General features: G+C 38.4%; 2 protein-coding genes across 8 annotated transcripts in view; one reads left to right on the plus strand and one right to left on the minus strand.

The window, feature by feature from the left end:
* Positions 1-1,578: 1,578 nt before the first annotated feature.
* On the plus strand, positions 1,579-15,473 carry hyi (hydroxypyruvate isomerase). 3 transcript variants are annotated; one of them, XM_014975440.2, is made up of 8 exons: positions 1,579-1,911; positions 2,061-2,172; positions 3,904-4,018; positions 4,923-5,001; positions 5,510-5,559; positions 5,651-5,720; positions 13,247-13,381; positions 13,449-15,473. In XM_014975440.2, the coding sequence occupies exons 1-8, from the start codon at positions 1,713-1,715 to the stop codon at positions 13,502-13,504; spliced, it is 816 nt and encodes a 271-aa protein (XP_014830926.2). In that variant the 5' UTR covers positions 1,579-1,712; the 3' UTR covers positions 13,505-15,473. The 3 variants fall into 3 exon arrangements, with proteins under 3 accessions (XP_014830926.2, XP_087861322.1, XP_087861321.1); XM_088005196.1 differs by lacking the exons at positions 13,247-13,381; positions 13,449-15,473 and adding an exon at positions 7,922-8,364 and having other exon boundaries at positions 1,583-1,911; XM_088005195.1 differs by lacking the exons at positions 13,247-13,381; positions 13,449-15,473 and adding an exon at positions 7,919-8,364 and having other exon boundaries at positions 1,585-1,911.
* A 1,112-nt stretch (positions 15,474-16,585) lies between these two features.
* szt2 (SZT2 subunit of KICSTOR complex) overlaps positions 16,586-26,407 on the minus strand; it is a 170,437-nt gene continuing 160,615 nt past the window's right edge. For all 5 annotated transcript variants that reach the window (XM_088005191.1, XM_088005192.1, XM_088005193.1 and 2 more), the window contains 4 exons: positions 25,647-26,163; positions 19,327-19,437; positions 17,491-17,559; positions 16,586-17,392 (listed from right to left, as the gene is read on the minus strand). In XM_088005191.1, the coding sequence (XP_087861317.1) occupies positions 17,249-17,392; positions 17,491-17,559; positions 19,327-19,437; positions 25,647-26,163 (841 nt within the window). In that variant the 3' untranslated portion in view covers positions 16,586-17,248. The remainder of the gene's footprint in view (positions 17,393-17,490; positions 17,560-19,326; positions 19,438-25,646; positions 26,164-26,407) is intronic.

Genomic DNA, 26,407 nt, shown 5'->3' on the forward strand with positions numbered 1-26,407 from the left:
AACAAATAAACTGGACAGTATGGTGCACGTTTAGTGATATTTTCACAGTTGCGGTCTCGACTGGTCTTGAAATAAAATGCCGAGTCCTCAGAGCCTGAGACCGAGACAAGACCGAGACCAAATGCGGTCGAGTCTGAGACGAGACCAAGACCATCAGAAAACGGTCTTAAGACCGGACTCGAGACCAAGACCGATCTCGAGTACCACAACACTGGAGTTAGGAGTTTTAGACGCGTAGCACCGACAGATAAAAATATCTATATGTGCTACGGTAGGAAAATCTGACGAGGTAGTTAAAACCGGTATTCAAATACGAGCCAAAACCAACGCAAGACAAAGAACACAAAGTATCTTTATCCCTCATAAATACAATTTAGCTCGACACAGCAACTGTACACGTGGTTTACCTTAAAGTGGTACGCGCTTTAAGGTTTGTTTTATTTGCTAGGAGCAAGGCCGATGTTTCTGTGTCGTCTGGCCCATCGCTACTAAAAACTTTGAACCCTTTAGCGTTTCCAGATGATCTGCAATTGGGAAAATTTCTTATAAAGGGAAAGACTCCAGAATGGGTTATAGTTAATTATTTTTGAAAGATTTAAAGATAGCATAATTATATAAAATCATGATGGAGAATAACAGATCATCTAGCAGTTTTTACAGTTTAGTTATCTGCCATTATATTAGCTTTAGAATGGTTGCTTGATGATAATATTAATCTATAATTGCATCAGATAGTCATTATTAAGTATAAAATCTGGCAAATCTTGTAGATTGGATTTATTATACATCACTTATTAGTTCAGCTACATAATAAGAAATGTTTTGTTCGATTTGTCTGGATTACTGCACATGTAGGTATAGAAGGAAATGAAGAAGTAGATAACCCTAACCCTAAACAGGCCCTGAAATCAGATATTATTAACCTAAGTATCTTTAAGCAAAAGTGAGGGGGAAATCTGTGATTCAAAATAAAATCCTTAAGGTTTGGCAGGAACAATGGGATAATCATGATACTGGCAGACATATATAATTCAAAAGAATGTGGGGGATAATAAATGTATGAATGGAAGGCGGAAAGAAGAGGTAGTCATAGCTCGACTTAGAATTGGTCATACTGGACTTAATAGTTCTATTTTTCACATAGGAAAACATGAAACTGGCACTTGTAATTATTGTAATCAGATGGAAACAGTGGAACATGTCATATTAGAATGTAATAAGTATTCAGAGGAACGTCAGCATTTAAAATTGATACTAAATACAGATTAAATAGGATTTTCTATGATAAATCTTTTAGGAAATAAATCAAATTCTGTTAGAATCAATTTTTAATTTTTAAAAAACACTGGGTTATTTAATCATACTTAAAGTATGTATACGTGTGGATACACATACATATATATATTTGTGTGTGTGTGTGTGTGTGTGTGTCGATGTGAATTTGCACATTCGTGCATACCGTTGAGGTGTGTATTATTAAATTCCCTCTGAGGTCATTGATGACCACACTCCAGTCTGGTAGGTGGCGGTAAATGCACCTTAAGTTGGTTGCCATCCGCCAATAATACACAAATTAATTAGAAGAAGAACAAGAAGAATTAGAAGAAGAAGAAGAAGAATGGCGTTAACGTAGGACTCGGAAGCTGACGTTTCGCCTATGTGGTAGTCTGGCTGCCTGACCACAGGGTCATTGGCTCAAACTGGTTAACAACATGGCTGCGTTAAAGTTTTGTGCGAATATTTCCTGGCTGTTTACTGAGCATCCAGACTTCAGTAAGAGAATATACGCGGCTGCTTCTGCCGGGTTTCAAGCTGTGGAAGCAGCTTGGCTTTACGATTCGGACCTGTCGGAGCTCCAGAAAGCCAAGGAGGCAACGAGAGTGGAAGTCGTTCTTATCAACACCCCACCAGGTGGCTAAAGCACCGAGATAAATGGCAGAGGCAGCAGAGACACTGCTGATGTTATGTTTATTTGATTTTTTTTTATGACAAGTGCTTTAAGACAACATTTATTGCGATTGGCGGCGCTATATAAACTGAACTATATGGTTGTGTTGCAGGGGATATCAAGGCAGGTGATCTCGGTTTGGGAGCAGTTCCAGGGAGAGAGCTGGAGTTTAGAAAAGGGCTGGATCTTACTCTGAAGTATGCAAAAGCTTTGAACTGCAAGAGGTCAGAGAACTCTTCCTGAAAACGTTTGTGCTTTTGAGACACTTCCCATAGGAAGCAACTGACATAATAAAAGTATTTGAAATTTTATAAATATTTGTCAATGTCAACCTATTGACAGTTACAAAAGTAATAAAAGAAAAATTTGATGGAGATTTCCTTTTGTGTTTGCAGTGCTGGGTGTGCCTCCCAATTCCATCAATTCTCATCTTCAGTTCTTTGTCTGGAATTTGTCCAGTTTTTGTCTCCTTGGGCTGAGTTCTCATGATGGCTTTCAGTGGCAAATTAGTGAACAGGAGTTTTTGTGAATAATACAGAAAGTGTTATAAGCTCGGTGGTTGGGGCACTAGGGCAGTACACTACTGTCCACTGAATTCTGCTAAAAAATGTTAAAAGTTGACAGGAAATTTTAAAATATACTAGATAATTATGTTATTGGAATATATTATTGACGATACTTAAACAGTGTTTTCTTATTATTTAAAAAAGGGCAAATACAAAAAAATACAATTGAATATTTTTTGCACTTCAGTAAATCCTAATCAGCAAGTGGATCCTCAGACAAGCTATGTAGTCCTGATTACATCTAAAGGTAAAGTAATGTTATTATGGATGGAGGATTTATTTTACTTTAAATGTACATCAGGACAGAATCCAGCATTGCTACCTTTGATCCTACCAAACTAGAAAGTTGTCAGATTTATTTCTCAACACGTAACCATTGCATACTCTAATTATTTCAGAAAATTGTGTCACTCCATAAGTGGCATCTCATTGGAACATGTTTGATAACTTTGACTGGAAAAGGATTTGGACTTTAATTTTTACTCATTAAATGCAACGTATCATTTACAATAATTCACACATTCTACTTGTCCAAAATCTTTTTACAAAGTTTTAACAAAAGTATAAATATACATCGCTTTTTTCATGAAGGTAACCTGAAAGATGTTTTTTTATTTTGGTCTTGCCCCTTCTCTACTTAATTTTGGAAAAATATTTGCATTTTGATTTCTACTTTTATTGAACCAGATCTGTCCCTTTGCTTTGAAAATACATTACTTGGCTTCATTGACTACCCAGCAATATGGGTATGGGTTATTATGTCACTAATCTAATATCTTATCCTATACTTAGCCAAACGGGATATTTACAAATGCTGTTAAACTAATCAAAAACCACTTGTCTCCATTTATGAAAAGGAGGTCATACGATATATTAAAACCATTAGAAATTCCACCAATATCAAACCCATTAAAATGTGTACCTTATGTGCTCTCTTAATGTATTATTTTAAGGTATTGTCTCTGTGTGTGTAACCCTCTGGTGGCTGTCATTACACTGGATTTTGTTGTACTATTTTGCATTATTTCTCAATAATTATTTTACAAAAGCAGTGTGATCTCCTCCACAAAATGTAAACAAAGGTAGTGTGGCATCGCACTACCTTTATAGTGTGATGCAACACTACAAAGGTAGGTTGACCTGATGTCAACACCTTAAGACATCAGGTTTTAAGATGTTGTAGGATTTCTCTTTGCAAATGTGTCAAACATCAGGTTTTCCACATGTGATATAATCCTCTCTAATAGCCATCTCTTTTCTTCCTGTTTTATAGATCATATAAATTAAAAAATAAATATTATTTAACCCAGTGTCTTAACTGAGGGGCTCAGCATTATTTTACCAGTTTCCTGGTTTATTGCACTGAAGAAAACTGTGATCTCTTGACAGAATTCACCTAATGGCAGGAAGGATTCCAGTGGATGCTCACAGAGCTGCGATTGCAAGAGAAATGGAGGATGTCTTTGTGCAGAACCTAAACTATGCAGCTGGTATCTTGGCCAAGGTCAGGTTATTTTGTTTGGTAGCAAGGTTGGGGGTCTTTCTGCATGGAGTTTGCATGTGTGTGTGTGTGTGTGTGTGTGTGTGTGTGTATGGTTGTTTGTCCTGTCTGTCTCTGTGTTGCCCTGCGACAGACTGGCAACCTGTCCAGGGTGACCCCACCTCTCACCCGGAACGTTTGCTGGAGATGGACACCATCACCGCTCCTGACCCCACTAAGGGACAAGGGTGTTTGAAAATGGATGGATAAATATATATTCACCTAGTTGAACCATGAATCCAGATCCCTTCGCACACAAAGCAGATAAATGCATCCAAATGCACAGTCTCTCAAATTCCTCCTGGTCACATCTGCAGAGAAATCTGCGCTAATTCATCAGTCAGTTGGATCTGTCTGATCCAAACAGATCAACTGAACTCTGCAAGCGCAGTCCGGTGTGCGCTTTTACGAGGATTGTTTTGTGTGGTTTTGCTTCCATGGAGCGGCTCATCCTGAGCGCCGCTCTCCTTCCCGGCGTGGGAGGGTAATGTTGAAAACTCAGGGTGAGTGAAGTTTAATTCTTCACAGCGGTGGAGCCACGTTCGCATTGGTTGTGCAGCGGACTGCACATTTAACTTCGGCACTTTTATTTATTTCCTAAAGATAAACTGCTGGCTCCTCTGTTTAGACTATAACTGAATTAACACAACATTGCATTCTCTTTAGTTTTCTCTGTTCTTTAATGGAGACTGAAATTAAACGCACCATTTCAACCAAAGTTTGGAACGTGCTTCCTAACCAGACGCTCCAAAGCGTCCAGTCCATAACTCTTCAACACGCTGTCAGCTCCCGGTCAGAAAGATGCATTTAGTTAATTTTGATGGTTTTTGTTGGAGTTCAGCAGTCATAATCAGAATGTTCCCAACAGGAAGGAATCACTGGATTGATTGAACCAATCAACACAAGAATTACAGACCCCCGCTACTTTCTGGACTCCCCTCATCAAGGTAAGACTGGCTGCCTCCAAGAACAGCAGAGTCACTGATTCAGGTGGTTGACAGATTACACCTCCAAAGCAACTTCTCACCTCATCTTGAACACAGGTCTTTTGAGTAAAATTGTGAGTATATGGTACATTTAGAGACAGTAGTTTGATGTGAAAGTAGAAGAAAAAATATTATAAATAATGACGGAAAACAAAGAAAATTTGTGCATTCACAAGCGGTGTCATTTTTTCAAAGAAATACAGAAGCAGCTAAATGTTTGCTTTTCTACGTTGTGTTGTACTCCTTATTTCATTATGAAAAACACTGAATAATTTTCCAAATAATTGTGATCACTAAGTTAGACGTTTTATTCTTTTAAGTGGCTTTTTGTTAATTCAGGAATACCAGATTAGTTGGAACTTTTCATGATCTGTTCATGTTTTTTATTATATCGTATATTTGTTAGAACTCGGACTGAAGCAGAACCGTATATGGAGCATAATTTTTGGTTCTGTTGGATCTTTTGCAGCTGCAGCAATACTGGAGAAGGTTGGCAAGCCCAACATCCAGCTACAGATGGTAGGTACTTTAAAAATGTGTCTCAATTTAGGGAAAGAATATAAATCAAACAGTCATCAATTTACTCACTAGTTGCCATCCACTGTTGCAGGACATATTTCACTGGCAAATAATGGATGGAAATCTGACAAAAAACATGCACAAATATTTTCCCATAATAGGTAAGTTGAAAGAATAAAGTATGATATGTATGATGGCACAACATACACAAATACTGGTTCAGTGTTAAAATGTGGACTAGAATTCATTGATTTATGTTGAAATACTGAAGTGCATTGCAGTCCTTCCTAAACCTGGATAAAAAAGTGAAATTGAGTTTCTTGTTGGGATTGTCCTGAAGACGTTTGCAGAATTAGAATGAGTCTGCACATATTTAAAACAAGCCAAATGTCTAAATACACATTTTATGATCCAATACTCAGTCTGTTTTCTGAAGCGTTACCTGACACATTTTAAACTTTCCTAGTATTGGTAGAACCAACAGAACTAGAAATTAAAACTCAAAAACAATACAACACTAAACAAAACAGGGCCTTCCCCAGGATGCACATTACTAATGTTTCAAAAATGTGTCAAATGGTTACATTCTTGACACCTATGTAAGTTTAAGAGTATAGTTTTCATTTTCCACTGACATCTGAACACGACTCTAGTGTGTAATGAACACTGTAACCAAGTTGAAGACTTTGCTTACTATCGGCAACATTTCTGTCACTGATTCAATTTATTTCCAATAAAAGTGGGACTGTCTCCATGAATTGATGATAATAACAGTACAAATGATTACGAAGAGACAGAATGTACTGTTGTGGGAAATAAAAAGAAGATCTTGTTTGAAGAAGTTTTGAAGAGAAAAAACCTCAACAGAACAACAGCTTCTGAGGAAAAATCATTTGCTCTTACACAAACATTTTCAGAGAGCTGTGTGCATATTCTAAATAAAAAAAACACCCATTATCTGGAGAAAAATTCAGTTTGTTATTAAGCAGCAATGCATCTACTCATCATTGGTTATGCACTGCAGATACAGTGTACTGGATGTGCAAAATTAAACGTTTTGACTGTTTTGACAGCCTTTAGCTGTGTCAAAACAGTGTATTTTGTTCTGTGTTCTTTTACATAATTCAGAGGTTCCCAAACTGTGGGGCATTGCAGAGGGGGGCGCGGGAAGCCGTCTGGATGAAAAAAACAAAACAAAACATGAACACTGTATGCGCTGGGTTTTTACCTTAGAACGGCCAACTCTCTGTTATTCCTATGTCAATTTGATACAGTAGAGGCTTCCACACTTCCCATATTTGTGTCCTCTGTTACTTTTATCAGCAGTTAAAACTATTTAATCCGTTGTTAACATGTGGTAACCTGTTTTTCCGAGCCGCCTTTAAACGCAACATGAGCGCTACGACGCTCGCGCTGGGTTTCCACCCGTGAAGGAGACCTGCTGCTGCTGGGCGGAGCTACGTAGGTTTGTGTTAGAATCACGGCAGCAAACCAGCAAAACGCAAAGAACTTTTCACAGTTTTTCCCTCCAAACTAACCGACTGAGTTGAGTAAAGCTGTTGGATGCAGGTAATGTTAGCTAAATACGGTGGCCCTGAGGTGCAAAACACTACAACATTAACGAAGCACAATTACAAATTACAAAATCACTACAACATTAACAAAAACACAACGACATTAACCAAAACACAACGACATTAACAAAAACACGACATTAAGAAAAACACAACGACATTAACAAAAACACAACGACATTAAGAAAAACACAACGACATTAACGAAAACACAACGACATTAAGAAAAACACAACGACATTAACGAAAACACAACGACATTAAGAAAACGGAAGGAATCGCTGATTGGACTACAGCTCGTTTTACTTCTGAACCGGAAGTTTTTCTGGAGACCCTTTTCACAATGATGTCAGACAATGGGCGCCGTAACTCGAAGAGATGTATCTTTACTTCTGGTGTGATTTTGCCTCGGGAAACCTGACTGAAAAATTTACTGATACTCATTAGCTTAAAGATATACTAAAAGGTAAGGTTAATTACAACAGCTTTTACGTGTTAGCCGTTATTACTCATTGTCAATCCACCATTCTCTAACTGTATATATAATAAACAGCCTCCGATCGGAGAATAAACCAGCTAGCAGCTGCTTTAGCCACAGTTAGGAAACATATACACGCCTGCCTGTCAGTGCTGTGTTGTTAAGTTTCACTAAAATCACTGACATCTTCCAACAGTTGTTTAGAAAAGCATTTTAAATATTGACTTAAGCGCTATCTGCCAAATAATTTACATATTCTGATGTGATTCATAATTTCTCATATTGTTTTGTTCATCTTTCTCAACAGTAGCCTACCTAGCCTACCATATCTGGGATGGTCTTGTTCCTCTGTCCATGGCAGGTTCAGTCAATCAGCTGTGGGACATCTGCTGCCTAGTCAAACTATCATGAGCCTCTTGATTTAAAAGGAGACAAACCAGTACAGAGCCTCCCTGCTCCTGCAAGTCACACTTCTTGGATGAACACTCAATATTGCAGCTGTTAGAAATGAAATCTTTGTGTATCTATCCTTTAATTAATATCAATATGTATCTATTAATAAATTGATGTTGTGTAGAGTTCTGTAAAAACTATTGTAAATAGCTTCTCTTGAGTAATCTACATATGTGCAACTTTTACATTTAAATTGCTTTTTTTGTAAATCTTACACATCTGGCAACGAAGTATGTGGAGGAGAGGAAATGAGAAAGGAGAGGAGCTTATTAAAGCTGCCATTGTGGAACAAAGACATAAGGTTTGTGACCGTTTCTTGCAAACATTAAACACTGTACATGGATTCATATATATAAATAGATATATATATATATATAGCTGACTGTATATATACAGTCAGCTATATATATATACATACTGCAGCAGAACCCTCAAGCTCCCAGGGCTCAGAGGATGAAAGAGACCACCTGCGGAGGGTGAGAAGGGAATTTTATATATATATATATATATATATATATATATATATATATATATATATATATATATATATATATAACATTACACAAACATAATTATCACAGTTAACAATTTAAGTCATTGATAGAGAAAATTTATTTACAAACGGTATATTTTTATTTTAACAGTATGTACTCAGGGTTTACAACTTAAGACATCCATGTAGGATCCTTGGCGGGTGCCAGTCTGCAGTGAACTGCAGTGAACTGGTGCCAGTCTGCAGTGAACTGGTGGGTGACAGAGCCAATGGTAAACTGTAGTGAGCAGTTTGAAGCAGAAGTCCCACCATGTGATCCACAGGGTTTTCCCAGCTGAGCACAAACTTCATGCACTTCGTTTCCACAGGTACCACAGCAGAATCAAGTGTAACCTGTTAAAAGGGATATAAAGGTGTTATTCCTATATTATCAATTTTCTACTGCCAAGTCTACAACCGCAGGAAAACAAAGTAAAAGAAATTTATCCTTCTAATCATAACTGATAAATATTCATTGGAGAAATGTGAAGTTAATGAGCTAATATATATTGTTATGGTCACTCTTGCATCATAATAAAGTCCAAAAAAAATGCAAGAGTAGTCTTTTAGGAGGTTTTCAACTCACTCAAAGAAAAAATGAAAAGCACTCGCAGAGACTTCTCCTGTTTGAAAGGGGTTTCTTTTACTTATAAAAGTAACAAAAAATAATGTCTGAGTTGACTTCAAATATAAACGTTAATTTGTGGTACAAAAACCTTTTCACTCCTCACTCCTCCACCAAACAATCAGATCAACCCCAGCAGCTGCTTCTGCCTGTTAATCACTGCAGGAGGCTGACTGACAAGGAAGAGGGTCTAAGCAAAAATAAATACATAAATAAATATACAATAGATCTATCATTCACATAACCTAGATCTGCGAAAATTAATTTCGCAAAAAATAAATTAATCTAATGGTTAATAGGCTCCAACATATGTGAGTAGAGCTCATCACATTCCTCCAATGAAACTTTAATATCCATCTTCCTACTCGTGTCTCTATCTTAGCAAGAGTTTGACTTCTCAGTTTAGCATAACTGTCAGGTTTTGGACTTGAGACTACAGGTAATGTCGCTACTGAGAGGGTGGTGAAACTAGCGTATGACATGAGGAGGGTGACGATAATGCATTTTACGTGACAGGCGGCAACCCCAGTCTATACTATAAAAATCTGATTAAGATTAGAGCCTAAATACGTTCTATTTCCAAAACAGAAAGGCTACGTAATGTTAGCCAGCTAACAAATTACTATTGCTAAGTAATTCCCAGTAAGTCAATATTTAAAATGCTTTTCTAAACAACTGTTGGAAGATGTCAGTGATTTTAGTGAAACTTAACAACACAGCACTGACAGGCAGGCGTGTATATGTTTCCTAACTGTGGCTAAAGCTGCTGCTAGCTGGTTTACTCTCCGATCGGAGGCTGTTTTTTATATACACAGTTAGAGAATGGTGGATTGACAATGAGTAATAACGGCTAACACGTAAATGCTGTTGTAATTAACCTTACCTTTTAGTATATCTTTAAGCTAATGAGTATCAGTGAATTTTTCAGTCAGGTTTCCCGAGGCAAAATCACACCAGAAGTAAAGATACATCTCTTCGAGTTACGGCGCCCATTGTCTGACATCACTGTGAAAAGGGTCTCCAGAAAAACTTCCGGTTCAGAAGTAAAACGAGCTGTAGTCCAATCAGCGATTCCTTAGGTCTCCACTGGGACCTACCTTTTCCGTTTTCTTAATGTCGTTGTGTTTTCGTTAATGTCGTTGTGTTTTTCTTAATGTCGTTGTGTTTTTGTTAATGTCGTTGTGTTTTGGTTAATGTTGTAGTGATTTTGTAATTTGTAATTGTGCTTCGTTAATGTTGTAGTGTTTTGCACCTCAGGGCCACCGTAGCTAAAGGATGACTAGCTGATATCAATACAGAACCTTTAGCTTAACAAGTAGCTTGTAGGCTACCGATGTTGGTGTCTATTTTCAGCTACGTACATTCATTTTGCCCCCAAAAAAGTCGATTGGAAACCACTGGGGGGGGCGCAGAAGAAAAAGTTTGGGAACCACTGATCTAAACGAAGTGGAAGCAGAGCTTCTCCTCCACTGGCCTGAACTCATCCTGTTTTATGGCTTTTCACATATCGGTGTGAAGCTGGAACTTCTCCTGATTGTTTCCCACACAGACAAAAGGCAGATCAGAAGATCTTAGCAAACAATCTGCTGTAACTACAGGTAACACAAAGGTCAATAGGGCAGAATAAGTTATTAATCCAAAAACTATAATTAAGCTATTTCAATCAAGACATGTTGCTAACTAGGAGAGATTCTCACTGTTTATTATATACTGTTTTTATTTTAATTATGTAAAGCACTTTGAAATGCCTTGCTGCTGAAGTGTGCTATACAAATAAAATTTGATTTGATTTTTTTTTTATTACAAATTAGATTATGTGTTTTACAGATATTCTATGTTGCATTCAGTTTTACACCAGCTGTTTAAATCTTATCAAGATGGTTAAAAGGTTAAACTCACACATAGAGCCACGACCCCCGTGAATGCCTGCTCAGTCCACAGAGAAACTAGCTGTGTTAGAAAACTAAAACTAAACTATTTTAATTCAACTTATTGTGTTATATTTAATAGAAACATCCTACAAATGAGATGCCCACTGGCTATTTAAAACCAAATGTTCTTATTTTAAAACGCTGTTAATTTTATATAATATTGTACATGTGGTTACGTTTTAAAACTAACATATTTTAAATTTATCTTCCTAACATTAAATTCTCAAAATCTATGGATTTTGGTCCATCTCTGAAATAAATATCTGAATCAATGAACATGTCAGTGCCTCAGAATGACAAATCCTTGTTTCAGTGTAAGACAGTCAAATTGATTAGTCATGTTGTCCATATAACAGAATACTCTGGAGGAATGTTCTGATGTAAACTATAGCTTAAGCCAGTGGTTTCCAAACATTTTCTGCGCCCCCCCCCCCCATGGATTACAAATGGCTGTCTGGTTGAAACGACACGGGGGGATCGACTTTTTTGGGGGCAAAATGAATGTACGTAGCTGAAAATAGACACCAATACCTCAGTAAACACCAACATCGGTAGCCTACAAGCTACTTGTTAAGCTTAAGGTTCTGTATTGATGTTAGCTAGTCATCTTTTAGCTAACATTACCTGCATCCAACAGCTTTACTCAACTCAGTTGGTTAGTTTGGAGGGAAAAACTGTGAAAAGTTCTTTGCGTTTTGCTGGTTTGCTGCCGTGATTCTAACACAAACCTACGTAGCTCCGCCCAGCAGCAGCAGGTCTCCTTCACAGGTGGAAACCCAGCGCGAGCGTCGTAGCGCTCATGTTGCGTTTAAAGGCGGCTCGGAAAAACAGGTTACCACATGTTAACAACGGATTAAATAGTTTTAACTGTTGATAAAAGTAACAGAGGACACAAATATGGGAAGTGTGGAAGCCTCTACTGAATCAAATTGACATAGGAATAACAGAGAGTTAGCCATTCTAAGGTAAAAACCCAGCGCATACAGTGTTCATGTTTTTTGTTTTTTTTTTCATCCAGACGGCTTCCCGCGCCCCCCCTCCAATGACACGGCGCCCCCTCTAGGGGGCGCGCCCCACAGTTTGGGAACCTCTAGTTTAGATAAAGCTGACAACTGATGTTTGATCTTGAAAACAAATTGCAGGGAGTCTCTAACTTTAAAGAGGGTCGAGACAGCTCCTGGGTGGATGAGCAAAGATACCCCTTATTTGAATAAATTAAAGAGAAGAATATGCCTTTTCTATAAAAATTTGTGCATGTGAGGAACAAACTAGATTTGCTTTTGCAACTCTCCAAAGAGGTCTTTGCTTTTCTTTCTGTCTTCTTCTTTTCTATTTGTCTCAGCTAAATGAATGTCTGTTTTAGTCTGTATGAAGTGTCTGTGTTGTTGATGTCATGTTATACTTTAAATGTTGGAATAAACTTAAAATGTATGACGTGGAGCGTTGACTGTCATCTCTATGTGGCCTTTGTTTCCACGTATGGAATCATTGAATCCGGGAGCACAAGAGAATAAAACGAGCCAGAAGTTAATGATTTTGTTCTCTACATTAACTAGATTTTGTAGGTAATCCATGGTGTGTGGCTGTTTGATGCATTTCACAAAAAATGTTTGACATTTGCAAAACAGTAAATACCTCAATTTGTACTAATGACTGAGAAAATTAAATCGACTAGGCTGTCTCTATGCTCTATAGATCTGAGTGCTTTATTTTTAATACACTCAGATCACCTGCTTGGATTTTCCTGAGTGGATGACAAGGATGGGCCAGGTTAAGCAGTTTGGAGATGAAGTTAAAAAAGAAACAGATAATTTTGAAGTGGACAGAAAGAATTATGGTGATTTTGAATAAGGAATGTCGAATTATAAAGTCCAGGGAGGAAGAAGAGAGGAAGACAACGGAGGAAGTGAAAAAAAATATGCTGAGTTCAAGGAGCAGTTGATTCATTTGCTTGCATGTTCCTTAAAATTTGATTTAAACATGATGTGGAACCAGGTCAAAAAAAAAAAAGTATCACATTGTGATTTCACATTGTGTACTATGCATGAGATGCATAGTAGGCAGTGATCTAAAAATAAATGTCTTGTTACTCAGGCCATGTTCAGATTGCACAGGTTCCAGGCAGGAATGAACCTGACAGCGATGGAGAGCTGTGCTACAGATACCTGTTAAACACACTGGAAAAGCTTGGCTACCAAGGATACATTGGCTGTGAATACAAGCCACTTGGTAAGTCTTTAAGTATTGTTGACGTAATTCAAGGATGTCAACTGATAATCGTTTCTGTTACCTGCAGACTCCACAGAAAAGAGTCTGGGGTGGATCCAACAATACTGGGCCCAATATTCTTGAACTTTTCTGAAAGTCCAGTGGCCTTATAATTTTCCTTAAAGCTGTAGTATGTAACTTCAGAATATATAATCTTCCAATGGATTTGCGGGCTGAACCCGCCTCTCACCCGTTGACTGCTGGAGATGGGCACCAGCGCTCCTCGTGACCCCACTAGGGACAGGTGTGTATAATAATGGATGGGTATTTGTTATTACTCATTTGTTATAAATGAGCTTGATTGACAACGATAAGACTACTAGTGGCTCTGATTGGTTGTTTTTGACCAAGAGCTGTGCTTTTCTGCAAATGAGAATAACAGCCCTAGGAAATGGTGGAGATGCTCAATCTTTTCACAGACTATGATCATCAGATTACCCGTCTCAAACTGTCATGAGCAACAAAAAACATTTTTTCTAAATGACATACCACAGCTTTGAAGTGTCCTTTATGAAAACCACTGAAGGAGAGCCTTCCAGTGCAGCAGAGGTCCAAACTCCTGCAACATGAAGATGACTTTTGTATCACATTCTACATTTTGCTACAGATCTAGTGAATATATGATCATTTATATTTTTACTACATATCAAGATAATACTTGGGTGGTATTTTGACACATTTAGCACCTTGTAAAAATGTATTTGATCTTCCCTCCTTATTTTGCTTACATGTAAAAAAGTTTTTTTTAAAAAGATTTACACTTATGTGTAAATCAATTTGGAGAAATTTGGGGATGTAATCAACCTTTGAATGTTTATTTTGTATCTTGGTAATTATTCTGCCTAAAATCCTGATCTGCTTGATGGAGACTCTGACAAGCAGGTTTTAAAAAAGATAAGTGAAAGAAATGATGTTTCTGTGATGGAACTCAATTGGTCAACCAAACGTTGATGCTAGTGTTGACGTTACTGATGTAATAATGATGGTGAAGAAACCATCATCCTGCAGGTCCATGAACCCTGAGGGACCTGAAGGAAATAATGATTCTGTCATTTATGGTGTGTTTTTTCCCATTTTATGTCTGTTTTTCTAGTGATCATAAACGGTAAGACAATTCCATGTGTAAAACAAGTGAAAAGCACAAAATTAAAGCATAAAAGTATTGTAACTGAATAATTGAATAGTGCAGGCCAAAAGGCATGTTTTAACATTTTCTCTTACAGAAGGGAGCAACTAGGATTACACATAGTTTTTTTTTTAAATTATTCCTCAAGCTTAAGTATTCAAATATGACAAATAATGTCTTGGAAATGTAAATATGCTAAGGTGCAGGCTCCCAGTTGCAACATTTTTTTAAATTACATTTTTAATAGACCTTACCCAGAACTTTGTCATCACAATCTGACAAAAATAAATATAAAATGATTTTTTAATTACCCTGTTAGTGATATTTTTACTCATTTTTAAAGACAAATGTTTCTCAAGAAACAAAAGAAATATTTAAAACAAAACAAAGTCCATCTGACTGAGTTGACACAGAGCTGAAGGTGGGTGACAAACTAGTGAATAAAATGAAAAACTTGATACATATGAAGTAATGCCTTTATGTAAAATACATTAAAATGAATTAATATTATAATTAATTATACTTGTCATATTATCTTAGTATTCCTTTAATTGTTTTAAACTATTATAATGTATTGAGTTCTGCTCCAGGACAAAGGATTTTAAAGACACCATCCACCTACTACTATGCATAAAATAAAAAATATTCAGCAAATACCAGGAAAACATACATTGTTGTGCTCACATGACCCAGGTTAGTTTAGTCAGATATTTGAAAAAAAAATATTTTGTGTACATTTTATTCAAATGTTGTGCTTTATCCATAGGACCTGTTTTGTCCCTATTCTCAAGAATCACTGAATGAATCTTGTTTTTATTTTATAGAAACATACCTGTATGTAATCAAACTGTGGTTAAAGTTATGTGATTCCTTATATGTTGGATCAGACATGCTAATGATTAAATATTAAATAAGTTTTAGTTAAAAGAGTTGTGATTTTTGACAATGATTCTGAAGAGAATATAAACTACATAAACTGTGAAGTGAAGTGTGATGGGGTGTTGAGTAACCTGAGAACACGTGAGATTGTTCCATATTTTAATGCAGATTATTGACTAATGATGGCTACAAGCCTGTGTTAGACTCTGATGAACTAATTGTTCTTTTACAGAAGTAGTCAATTAGTCTTCAAACCCAAGACGTTATTACTTCTGAGGGCTGGAAAGCTGAGACGGATAATGCATTAAAAACTGACCAATAAGCAGTGAATGTGGCAGAAGGAAAATCCCAGCTGCTGCAAAGAGGCAGAATAAGGGTAGACTGTTGAATTATTCTGGCAGATAAAGGGAAGCTCAAGACATTTACAAGAACCATGCAGCAGAAGAAGAGAACCTCAGCCACGGCTGAAAAGACTTTGCTTTGTGTAAGGCAGGAGGGTCAAACTAATTTTCATTTTGGGCCAAATCAAAAATCTGAATGTTCTTAAAGGGCCAGTTGTGCCAGAATGTATTGATAAAACCAATTAAACTGTTAAAAGACCAATACATAGCTGTTTGTTTCAGCATTCAATAAGTGTTTCTTAAGTTCTGATTCCCCACAATTTTGATGCCACTTTATGAGGTCTACAAAAATGTAGGTTTCTAGAATTCTAACAACATTTTCTTATTGAACTCTCCGTCACCTGGGAGGACTCAGTGGATAAACCCTGTGGACGAAATACCTGCGTTATACTGAGTTTGCAGCAGAGGTTCAGCAGCCTGAAGTCACCATGTGGAGGTTTGGTGCTGAGGATTTGTAGCAATGCCTACCACCAAGTTTCAAAAAGACTTGGCAGCTGGAGGCTGGGAGCTACCAGAGCTATGTTGGCGTCTCATGAGAAAAGGAGTCAGTGGCTGTGGATAAAGAGAACAGCACTGCAAGAGTTGATCACCCTTCACTGGCCAGTGAAACGGCCAAAACACTGTGACCCTGATGTATACTGAAGATGTTCCTATAAATGAACTTTTGTGAAGATGTCATCCTTCATCAACCCAAGTATCCATTGGTAGGTGCCTGCACACGAAGAATGTTTGTTAATCTCATCTTGTGCATAAAAAAAATAGAAGCTAAATCTTTTATTTTATTAACAATAACCAACTACAGAATGTTCTCCAGATACCACTTACTTCACTGTCTTGCTAAATTCACCTTTTTACAATTCTTTATAATGTGTTGGACCTAAACACAATATACATGAATGAGTTAGTGCAGTGCTTAGATTATAGTGAGGTTCTCATGACAAATGTGACAGCAGTACATTTTTATAGACTCAGGCAGAGCAGAGAATGTCATCCTGGGGTCTGTTTGCTTTCCCACTGGTCAGTGTGTCAGGTGACCTTCTTACTTATGGCTAGCTTCATCTTAGCCTTGAAACTGTAAGATGAGTACCAGGTCACACTCATTCCTTCTCACAGACTACAGAAAAATCACTGATAACTCGACTTGTCACTGAAGCTAATGCTGATATTTTCTTACCTCACTGATTAGAGCTTTGTAAACCTACTCATTACATTAGGTTTAATTACGCAAAACCAATTGATTATGCCCTCTACACATTTAGAAGAACAGAAGAAGAAAAACAGATAAAGGCACTTCACGGCACCAATATGGCAGTAGGGCTTTAGGTACACACATTTTTCTGATATTTCCTAACATTTCTTGGCATAATAAAATATATGAATGATGTCATAAAGTACTTATGCGCATGAATTTTGCTGTCAGTTTTATAATAGTCCTGTCCAGAGGTTATAGCAGGCAGTGTTGATGACAGATTCCAGATGGTGGTACATAGACACCAGCTGAGGAGGTGGACTGCTGCTGGCCTGAGGCTGGGACGGCAGTGGTTCCCGAAATACAACCTTTAAGCTCTGTGGGATCAAGGCGATTGCAAAGAAAACACTCCACATGAATCAATTTTGAGCATAAAAACAATCAGCAAAACAGTCTAATTTGTTTAATAACTTACAGTTTTTCCTGCTTGGGTGTCCAGAAAAACCAAAACAAAACAATCTGTGAACTTCTGGTTAAGGACGGCCTTTAAAAAGATAACAGACATGGATCTAAATTAGCTAGACAATCTACATTCAAACACTTCAACCTCATCCTTTTACACCATTTACATAAGTGACTATGTTTACATGATTGTTGTGGCACTGGTTTGGGTACAGTGCCTAAAGTCCTTAATAATATATATCTTTAAAAAATAATTGTCATTATAAAACATGTAATAAAAATACATGAACTATAACAAAATTGGGTGACTTTCCTTACAAACATTCATTCACAGAAAACCATCGCACATAACCATGACACTGGATGTAACACTAGCTGGCATTTAATGCCCTGGTGGCAGCTATAAACTGTTTTTCAGTCTGTTTGTTCTTGCTTTTGTATGTCCAGCAGTTGTATGTAGCCATGGTGCTAAGAGTCTTTTAAATGATTCCTGCTTTTTCTAAGGCAGCGTAACCTGTGGAGTTCTTCAAGAAATGGCAGAGAGCAGCCGATGGTCTTCTGAGAAGATTTTATGATTCTCTTATGATAGCACAGTCATCCTCTGTGCTAATGAACAGAGGATGACTCTCCAGAGAATCTTCCTCTACTTTCAATAGATCATCGATAGAAGGACACCAATAGTTTTTGACAAATGTTATTTCTCCTGAGGTCTCTCAGGAAAAAAGAATCTCTGCTGGGCCTTCTTTGTCACATTAGCTGCGTTTACCCCAGGCCAGGTTATTCATGTTAATGTGGCCTCCAAGAAATGCAAGGCTGACACCTTCACCTTTTTTACTTCTAAAATCCACTTTAAGCTCCTTGGTCTTGGCTGTACCAGGACCAGTGTGGTGCACTGTGCACACCGTCAGTCGCTCCACCCTGCTCCTGTAGGCAGGCTCATCCAATCATGAGGTGAGACCCACTACAGTTTTATTGTCCACAAATTTAACAAGGGTGGTACTTTAACTCACTGGCTTAGTTTATCCTTAACTATTTCTGTAGTTATGCTGCCACAGGCTACTGGAGTATAAATGGAACAATTTTCCTCACTTTCCTCTTCTAGTACTCACCAATTTGCATTATTTGCTGTTATTTTAACTGTATTTTCTTTTTGTTTTCTCTCCATTGTTTTTCTCCTCATAGAAACTGGCATTCTGTTTGGCTGGGATTCTTTCCTGGAGGAAGGCATCAGCTGAGATAATGCTGCCATCAAGTTATTTGTTTCTTCTTATGCATTCTGCTCTCTGTTCTCAAACCCCGTTCAAATCAGTTGTGTCAGATGGCCACTTGTACTGAGCCAGGTTCTGGTTCTGCTGGAGGTTTCTTCCTGTTAAAAAGGAGTTTTTCCTCTCTACTGTCACTACATGCATTCTTGGTATGAGGCATTTTTGTAAAGTCAATGTCACAAGAGACTGTCACTACATGCTCATCCAGGAGGAGTGAGTACTGCAGATCAATGACTCAATGCAATATGCTGGGTTTCTTTAGAGATAAACTTTTTCTCTCTAAAGAAAAACTACTTTGAAAATAAATTGAGCATACTCTAGTGGGATCATAACTAGGATCAATGGGAATGTATGTATGACTGAACTGATATGAGTTTTGCAAAGTGCTTTGAAATGACATTTGTTGTGAATTGGCACTATACAAATAAAACTGAACTGAACTAAGTTTATGCTTAATGTTGGGTCAATTTTAAAGAAAGTCATAGTTTGTAAAATGAGGAATAATTACATTTCAGCTGACAAGTAAAAAGTACAGTTTAAAAACATCTCTCAACATTGTGTTAATGCTGGGTTATTTTACTCACCAGATACTGGACGCCATTATCATCAAAGTGTCTGCAGCTCTGAGGGAATCGACTGAGTAGAACCTTAATCAGACTTTGGTACCATGCTGGACTCATGGTTAGGAAATAATCCTGCAGTGACACAACAGTCTCTTATCAACCATGTGACATCATGTGTGTGATATTTTAGACCATTCTGACTGAGTGTCTTAATTCAGTCAGAAGGTTTTGAAGTTATTTTACTAAATCTTCTTAAGATAGTAAAAGAAAAAGGTAAAAGATTAAGGAGGATGGTAAGAAAGAGAGAGATTTTATAGGATTCTGTTTGCATGTTTACGTTTTTACTTTAAGTTTTTGATATTTTAATGAGACTGCTTTTTTATTCATATAATGCGTTAGAATGTTTTTATTTTGAAAGTTCTTGGTTTTATCTATGCACACACACTCACATACACATAAGGTTAAGGGAATGACCTCTTTAGGGCATATCTAATGTAGGCGTAAAAAGGAACTGGACATGGTTGTTTGAGGTCATTTCTGTGTTGACCCTTAAGGACTCATGCATAGCTGTGGTCCAATGCTGTAACGGCAGACTATTTCTCTGTTGTCTCTATATATTTTTATGACATATATTTGCTTTAATAAATTGGATGGTTGATTTTAACTCTGCTTTCTGATTTCTTGAGATGATCCCTCCCAAAAAAGAGTCTGAGTGCAACATCGTGCACCTGGCCTGCTCCGGAATGACTAAGATGCCGGAGTCGATGGACCTGTGGTTCTGCAGAAAATGTGAAACCTCGAACATGAGCATTATTTTCCAACGACTTCTGTCTATTGAAAGGAAGATTGCACTGCTGGAAGTGAACTTCGAGATCAATGCTGCCTGTGGAAGTGAGACAACTCTTCCTCAAATCAACGGAGAGGTTGTGCGCCTGTACCGAGCAGCTCACCCTGAAACGCTCGGGGTGCCAAGCCGAAACGGGAGTCTCGCACTGCTGATCCAATAAGAACAGGGAGAACCCTGCACCTGGCAACTTCAACACCTGCTCTGCCAAAACAAGCAGCTGCAACCATAACGGCTCCACTGACCCCGCTCCCAAGGACAAAGCAACCAGCCCGAGCTTCAAAACAGCCTGACTTCATGGGAATCCCACTGAATAACAGATTTTCTGCACTCCAGTCTGAGCCTCTGGGAGAACCCTCAGCTTTAAACATCAACAATGACTCAGAGTGGCCGGCTCCGAGCCGAAACCCACCTTCAACTTCAACACCTGCTCCGCCAAAGAACAGCAAACAAGCAGCTGGAACCAAAACGGCTCCACCGACCCCAAGGACAAAGCGACCAGCCCAAGCCTCACAACATTCCGATTCCATGGGAATCCCACTGAAAAACAGATTTTCTGCACTCCAGCCTGAGCCTTTGAGTGAAAGCCCACCTTCAAACATCAACAATGAGGCAAAACCAACACATCCACCCCACACTTTGTCTCCGAAGGACAAAGTGACCACCAGGAAAATGAAAAATATGCCAAGAGTGCTTATTGTTGGAGATGAAGCAGTAAATGGGATCAGTCATGTTTGCAATCCCAAGAAAACAAGAGTGGTTTCTTTTCTTGGTGACACTGTATCTGATTTGACTTGCAAAGTGCTCTCACTAACCGCTGATCAGCCAAACATTGAGACTTTAGTTGTGCATGTTGGAGCCAACGATCTGGCAAAGCAAAAATCAGAGATTCTGAAAAAGGACTTTAATATTCTTCTGAACACTATGGGAAAATTAAAAATGAAGTTATTTCTCAGCGGTCCAATTCCATCACCTCAATGAGGAGACGAAAAACATTCTAGGCTGTTCATGATAAACAAATGGCTGATTAAAACCTGCTCTGCCAGCTCAGTGACCTTCATCGATAACCTCTGGGTCTATTGGCAGCGCTTTCACCTCTTTGGAAGAGGAGGACGCAATCTTAACAAACATGGGATAAAGCTACTCACTGCAAACATTTTTCATTTTATCAACAAGGACAACAATGTGATCATCGCTTCAGAAGAACAGGCTCAAGGATGTCTGACTAGGATGGAACCCTCTGTGTATCAGGACCCAAATGTCCCAAAACAAAGTGCTGGGGACAGAATGACTGGTTCCCCTCCTCCTTCCCCCCTCCCTAATCTTTCCCCCCTCCCTCTCTGCTCCTACACTCACTCACAAGATCAGAGTTTCCCAGGAAGTCAATCACTAAAGAGAGGCGGGCTGCACCTGAGCCGCCTGAAGATGCTGGTGGAGGATCCGGGTCAGAGAGGAAGGCGGACGGACTCCTCCTCCTCCCAGCAGGATGGAATAGATCAACAGGTTCGCCTCGGCACGACTCTCCTTAGCGTTAACATAGCAGACCTCACTTCATCTAAGCCACCTGCCTCTGACCTCCCAGAGGATCCAGCACTCTGAGTTTCTGAGGTCTGAGACCGGGGTCCAGACATTATCTTTACACCCGTCTTCCTCCAGAATGTGTCTGGCCCCCCGACATTTCATAGCAGGACATTACCTGTCCAGATCGCTACAAGAAAAATTACCAAAAACAGAAGAAATGTAAAATACAGCGGTCTTAACTCAAACCTCAGACTTTGGCCTAAAGGAACCACTGACTGAAGAACTTTTGGCCTCCAAGTCACTTAAACTGGCTCTTTTAAACACCAGATCTCTCTGTGCTAAAGCTCTATTAATTAATGATTTCATCACTGAGCATAATATTGATGTTTTATTTCTGACAGAAACATGGCTGAATGACAATAATGAACCAATTGTACTAATTGAATCAGCGCCTCCTACATACAATTTTTTAAGTGAGAATAGAAAACACAAAAAAGGAGGAGGCGTGGCTTCAATATTAAAGAATACCATAGACTGTAGTAAAATCTCTTTTGGTAATTTCACCTCTTTTTAGTATCTTGGAATTGAGGTTAAAGGTCACAGATGAACTTTGACACTAACTTTATACAAAACTCCAACATATGTGGAAAATTTCTTTACGGACTTGAATGAACTTCTATCTCTGATATGCATTGATTATGATTGTTTAATAATTGTCGGTGATTTCAACATTCATGTTGACAACCTCCAAGACCGAGGGGCAAAAAAGCTCCTTAATATATTAGAGAGTTTTGGATTAACACAACATGTCAAGCAAGCAACACACACTCATGGACACACACTGGACCTGGAAATCAGTAAGGATGTGAATATTTCCAATGTGTCTGTAACTGATGTTGCCCTGTCGGATCACTTCCTGTTATCTTTGAAGTTCTTTATCCGTTAACCCACTTGGACAAACAGCTACTGTCACAAAACGTTTTTCAGAGAAAACGCAGCAGAAACATTTAATCAAATCTACTCTTCTTCCTCGCCCTTAAGCTGTAATGATGTAGATAAGTTGGTAAATGATTTTCAGTCTAAACTTTCAGATATTGATTACATTGCCCCCGTTAAAGTGAAGGTTGTGTCTGGTAGGAAGAATTCTCCATTGAGAAATGCACAAACAGTTCAATCTGCAAGATAACTCTGCCATAGGGCCGAACGGAAATGGCGTAAAACTCAACTTTACGTTTATTATGAACTCTATAAAGAAAGACTACGTAACTATCACTCAACACTAAAACATGTGAGGGAAGCTTTCTTTGCAGATGCCATAAACAAAAACATTAACAATGCTCAAGCTTTATTTGCTACTGTTGACAGGCTCACAAACCCTCCTATGATGTTACCACCTGAACTTCAATCTAATGCCACCTGCAACTAGTTTTCCAGTTTTTTTTCCAGAGAAAATTCATAAGATCAGAGGATTAATCTGCACATCCACTCTAAAGCCAATACCTATGCTGTGCCCAAACAAAACAAATACAGGAAAAATAACCTGATTTCAACTACTAAATTATAAAACCCTATAAGAAATTATAAGTCAATTAAGCTCCAGTTCCTGCTGTCTGGATGTCCTACCCACACATTTCTTTAAGAAAGTTTTGCCTGTCGTTGCGAATGATCTGATCCAAATAGTAAACTCATCTCTCTCATCAGGAGTTTTCCCCCAGACTTTGAAAACAGCAGTTATCAAACCACTGATAAAAAAGATCAATCTGGACAAATCACTACTGCAGAATTACAGGCCGACCTCTGACCTCCCATTCATCAGCAAAGTTATTGAAAAAGCAGTTTTTAAACAATTAAATAGCTTCCTAACAATAACCAACCGCTTTGACTCCTTCCAGTCTGGTTTCCGGTCTCACCACAGCATAGAGACGGCCCTTGTAAAAGTGTTCAATGATATCCACATAAATACAGACTGTGGGAGAACCACAGTGCTGGTTCTGTTGGACCTCAGTGCAGCTTTTGACACTGTTGATCATGACATTTTACTGAATCGACTGGAGAGTTGGGTTGAGTCTCCGGTCCAGTGCTCAACTGGTTTGAACCTTACATAAAGAACAGGGATTTCTTTGTTTCAGTCAGAAACTTCTCATCAGAGAGGTCAAAGGTGACATGTGGGGTACCCCAAGGTTCAATTCAAGGACCCCTTATTCAATATTTATATTCTCCCACTGGCTCAGATTATAACAGGAAATAAGATCAGTTACCATAACTATGCGGATGATACACAGCTCTACATCATGATGTCACCAGGTGACTCTGAACCCATCCAGTCACTGAATCAATGCTTAGAACAGATAAATGTGTGGATGTGCCAAAACTTTCTCCAGCTGAACAGAAACAAATCTGAAGTTATTATCTTTGGACCTAAAGAGGAGCGAACTAGAGTCAATGCACAGCTTCAGTTATTACAACTGAAAACCAGCGATCACCCCGAAACCTGGGAGTAGTGATGGACTCTGACCTGAACCTTCAGAGCCACATTAAGACAGTCACAAAGTTGGCCTTCTATCATCTGAAGAACATTTCCAGGATTAGAGGACTGATGTCTCAGCGCGATCTAGAGAAACTCATCCATGCGTTTATCTTTAGTCACATTGATTACTGCAACATCGTCTTCACAGGTCTGACTAATAAATCAATCAAACAGCTGCAGCTGATCCAGATGCTGCTGCTGGCGTTCTCACTAAAACCAGGAAGATAGAGACATAACACCAGTTTTAAAGTCCCTACATTGGCTCCATGTAGCTCTGAGAATAGACTTTAAAATACTGTTGTTAGTTTATAAATCACTGAACGGTTTAGCACCACAATACATTAAAGATCTGCTGTGGTCATAACAACCTTCCAGACCCCTCAGGTTTTCTGGTTCTGGTCTGCTCTGCAACCCAGAACCATAAACAAACAAGGAGAAGCAGCATTCAGCTTCTATGCTCCACAAATTTGGAACAAACTTCCAGAAAACTGTAAAACAGCTGTAACACTGAGTGCCTTTAAATCTCAACTTAAAACCCACCTGTTTAGAGTTGCTTATGGCTAAACTGCGGGTTTTGATGTCTTCAATGTTTTTATCTTTAGTTTTCATCTAGTTATTAACTTATTTTTATTTCTCTGTCACACTATCTAATGTTTTTATCTTTTTTAATCTTTTTCAAAATGTCTTTCTCTTTCTCACTGTTTATTTAATGTCACATGCTATTTTTATTTTAATTATGTAAAGCACTTTGAAATGCCTTGCTGCTGAAATGTGCCATACAAATAAAATTTGATTTGATTGATTGATAACTCAGACTTATAAAATAATGTAACCGGAAAGTAAGTTTTGTGTTGCATCGATTTCTTCTGCAAAAGCCCTTCACATTACTTGTAATTCCATGATTCTTTTCTTGTCACACAATGTTCTGGATGATTTTGTGGATAACATGGTGAAATCAGCAGTTCCTATGACCCTATTAATACTCTGCTCCTGCAGCGCCCCTACAGTCCCTGACAAAATCTTTTGACTCACTAGTCTTGGGGAAAGGACAACGGGTTAAACTTGAGAAACATGCATATCTTTTTTATTCCGATCTCCTCAACATTATGTTTTATTAGATCTTAAAACCAGTAAACAAGAGATTTAATCTTAGACAAAACAAAGCACTGATTTTATAAATAATAATAGTGGAAGTATAAGGTAACTGTACATACTAAATAAGGTGGCAGGAAATTTTATTGTAAGGAAACATCTACTAATCATGTTGCTATGTCTTTATTCTAAATGTTTATTAAATCTCACCAAATGGACTTGTTTGGGTTACACAACAACACAAACTAACAACAAGGTGTGTCGCTCGACAAGTTGTCTCTTTAATTTATGAGATTCAGTCTGACTGGATTTCTCTATTTTTTCACATTACTTTGTTTAAAGAGTAAATATTCTTACCAGCTGTGGGTCAATGTCCCCCACTGAATGGCTCTGAACAGCCTGCAGCAGCTCCTCCAGTTCTGTGAATGACAGCTTGGCCAGCTTTAATTTGTCCAGGGACACATGATCTCCATGGAACAGCCTCCTCCACAGGTTATCCCGGCGGCAGTGACCCATGGCCTGCTCCACACTGGCTTGGATCTGTTTGCGAGCCAGAGCCACCTCATTGTTGAGCAAAGGGAATAGAGAGGAGCTGTAGACCAGCCCCTGACACCCTGGCCCACCCCCTGTCAGAGGATAAAATTCATTGCCATCACTAGGGGCTGAGATAGTGGCAGCTTCAGATGACCTTTCCTCCCACAGATCATGGCCATCTCCACTTGACCCGGTGCTCTCTGCTCGATCGCGGGGGAGACGACTACCCTGCTCATTTGGATCACGGTAAATCTGAGGGAGCTTCTTGAAGCGGCGCATATCAGCGGTGAGATGGGGGAAGAGCTCCCTTTGACTTGTCATGATTACATAGAATCGCAACCTGAACAGAAAAACATATAAAGGACAGGTTATTGCAACAGAAGGTTAAAATCCTTAAAATTTAATGTTATACACCATTCAACCATAACATTATGACTAGGTATTAAAATTCTATCATTCAGTCCAACCTTGGCATTGACATGAAGTCGACTTTGACGTTACAAAAAACCAGCCAGACACCCCTGATATTGTTTATAGTGAGTAGTTTAAAACAGTTAACAAGAAGAGTACACAGACTGAGCAAA

The sequence above is a fragment of the Poecilia mexicana genome, unplaced genomic scaffold, assembly GCF_051168715.1.
Source record: "Poecilia mexicana isolate PSO_F unplaced genomic scaffold, ASM5116871v1 scaffold_4, whole genome shotgun sequence".
In the NCBI taxonomy this organism is placed as follows: Eukaryota; Metazoa; Chordata; class Actinopteri; order Cyprinodontiformes; family Poeciliidae; genus Poecilia; species Poecilia mexicana.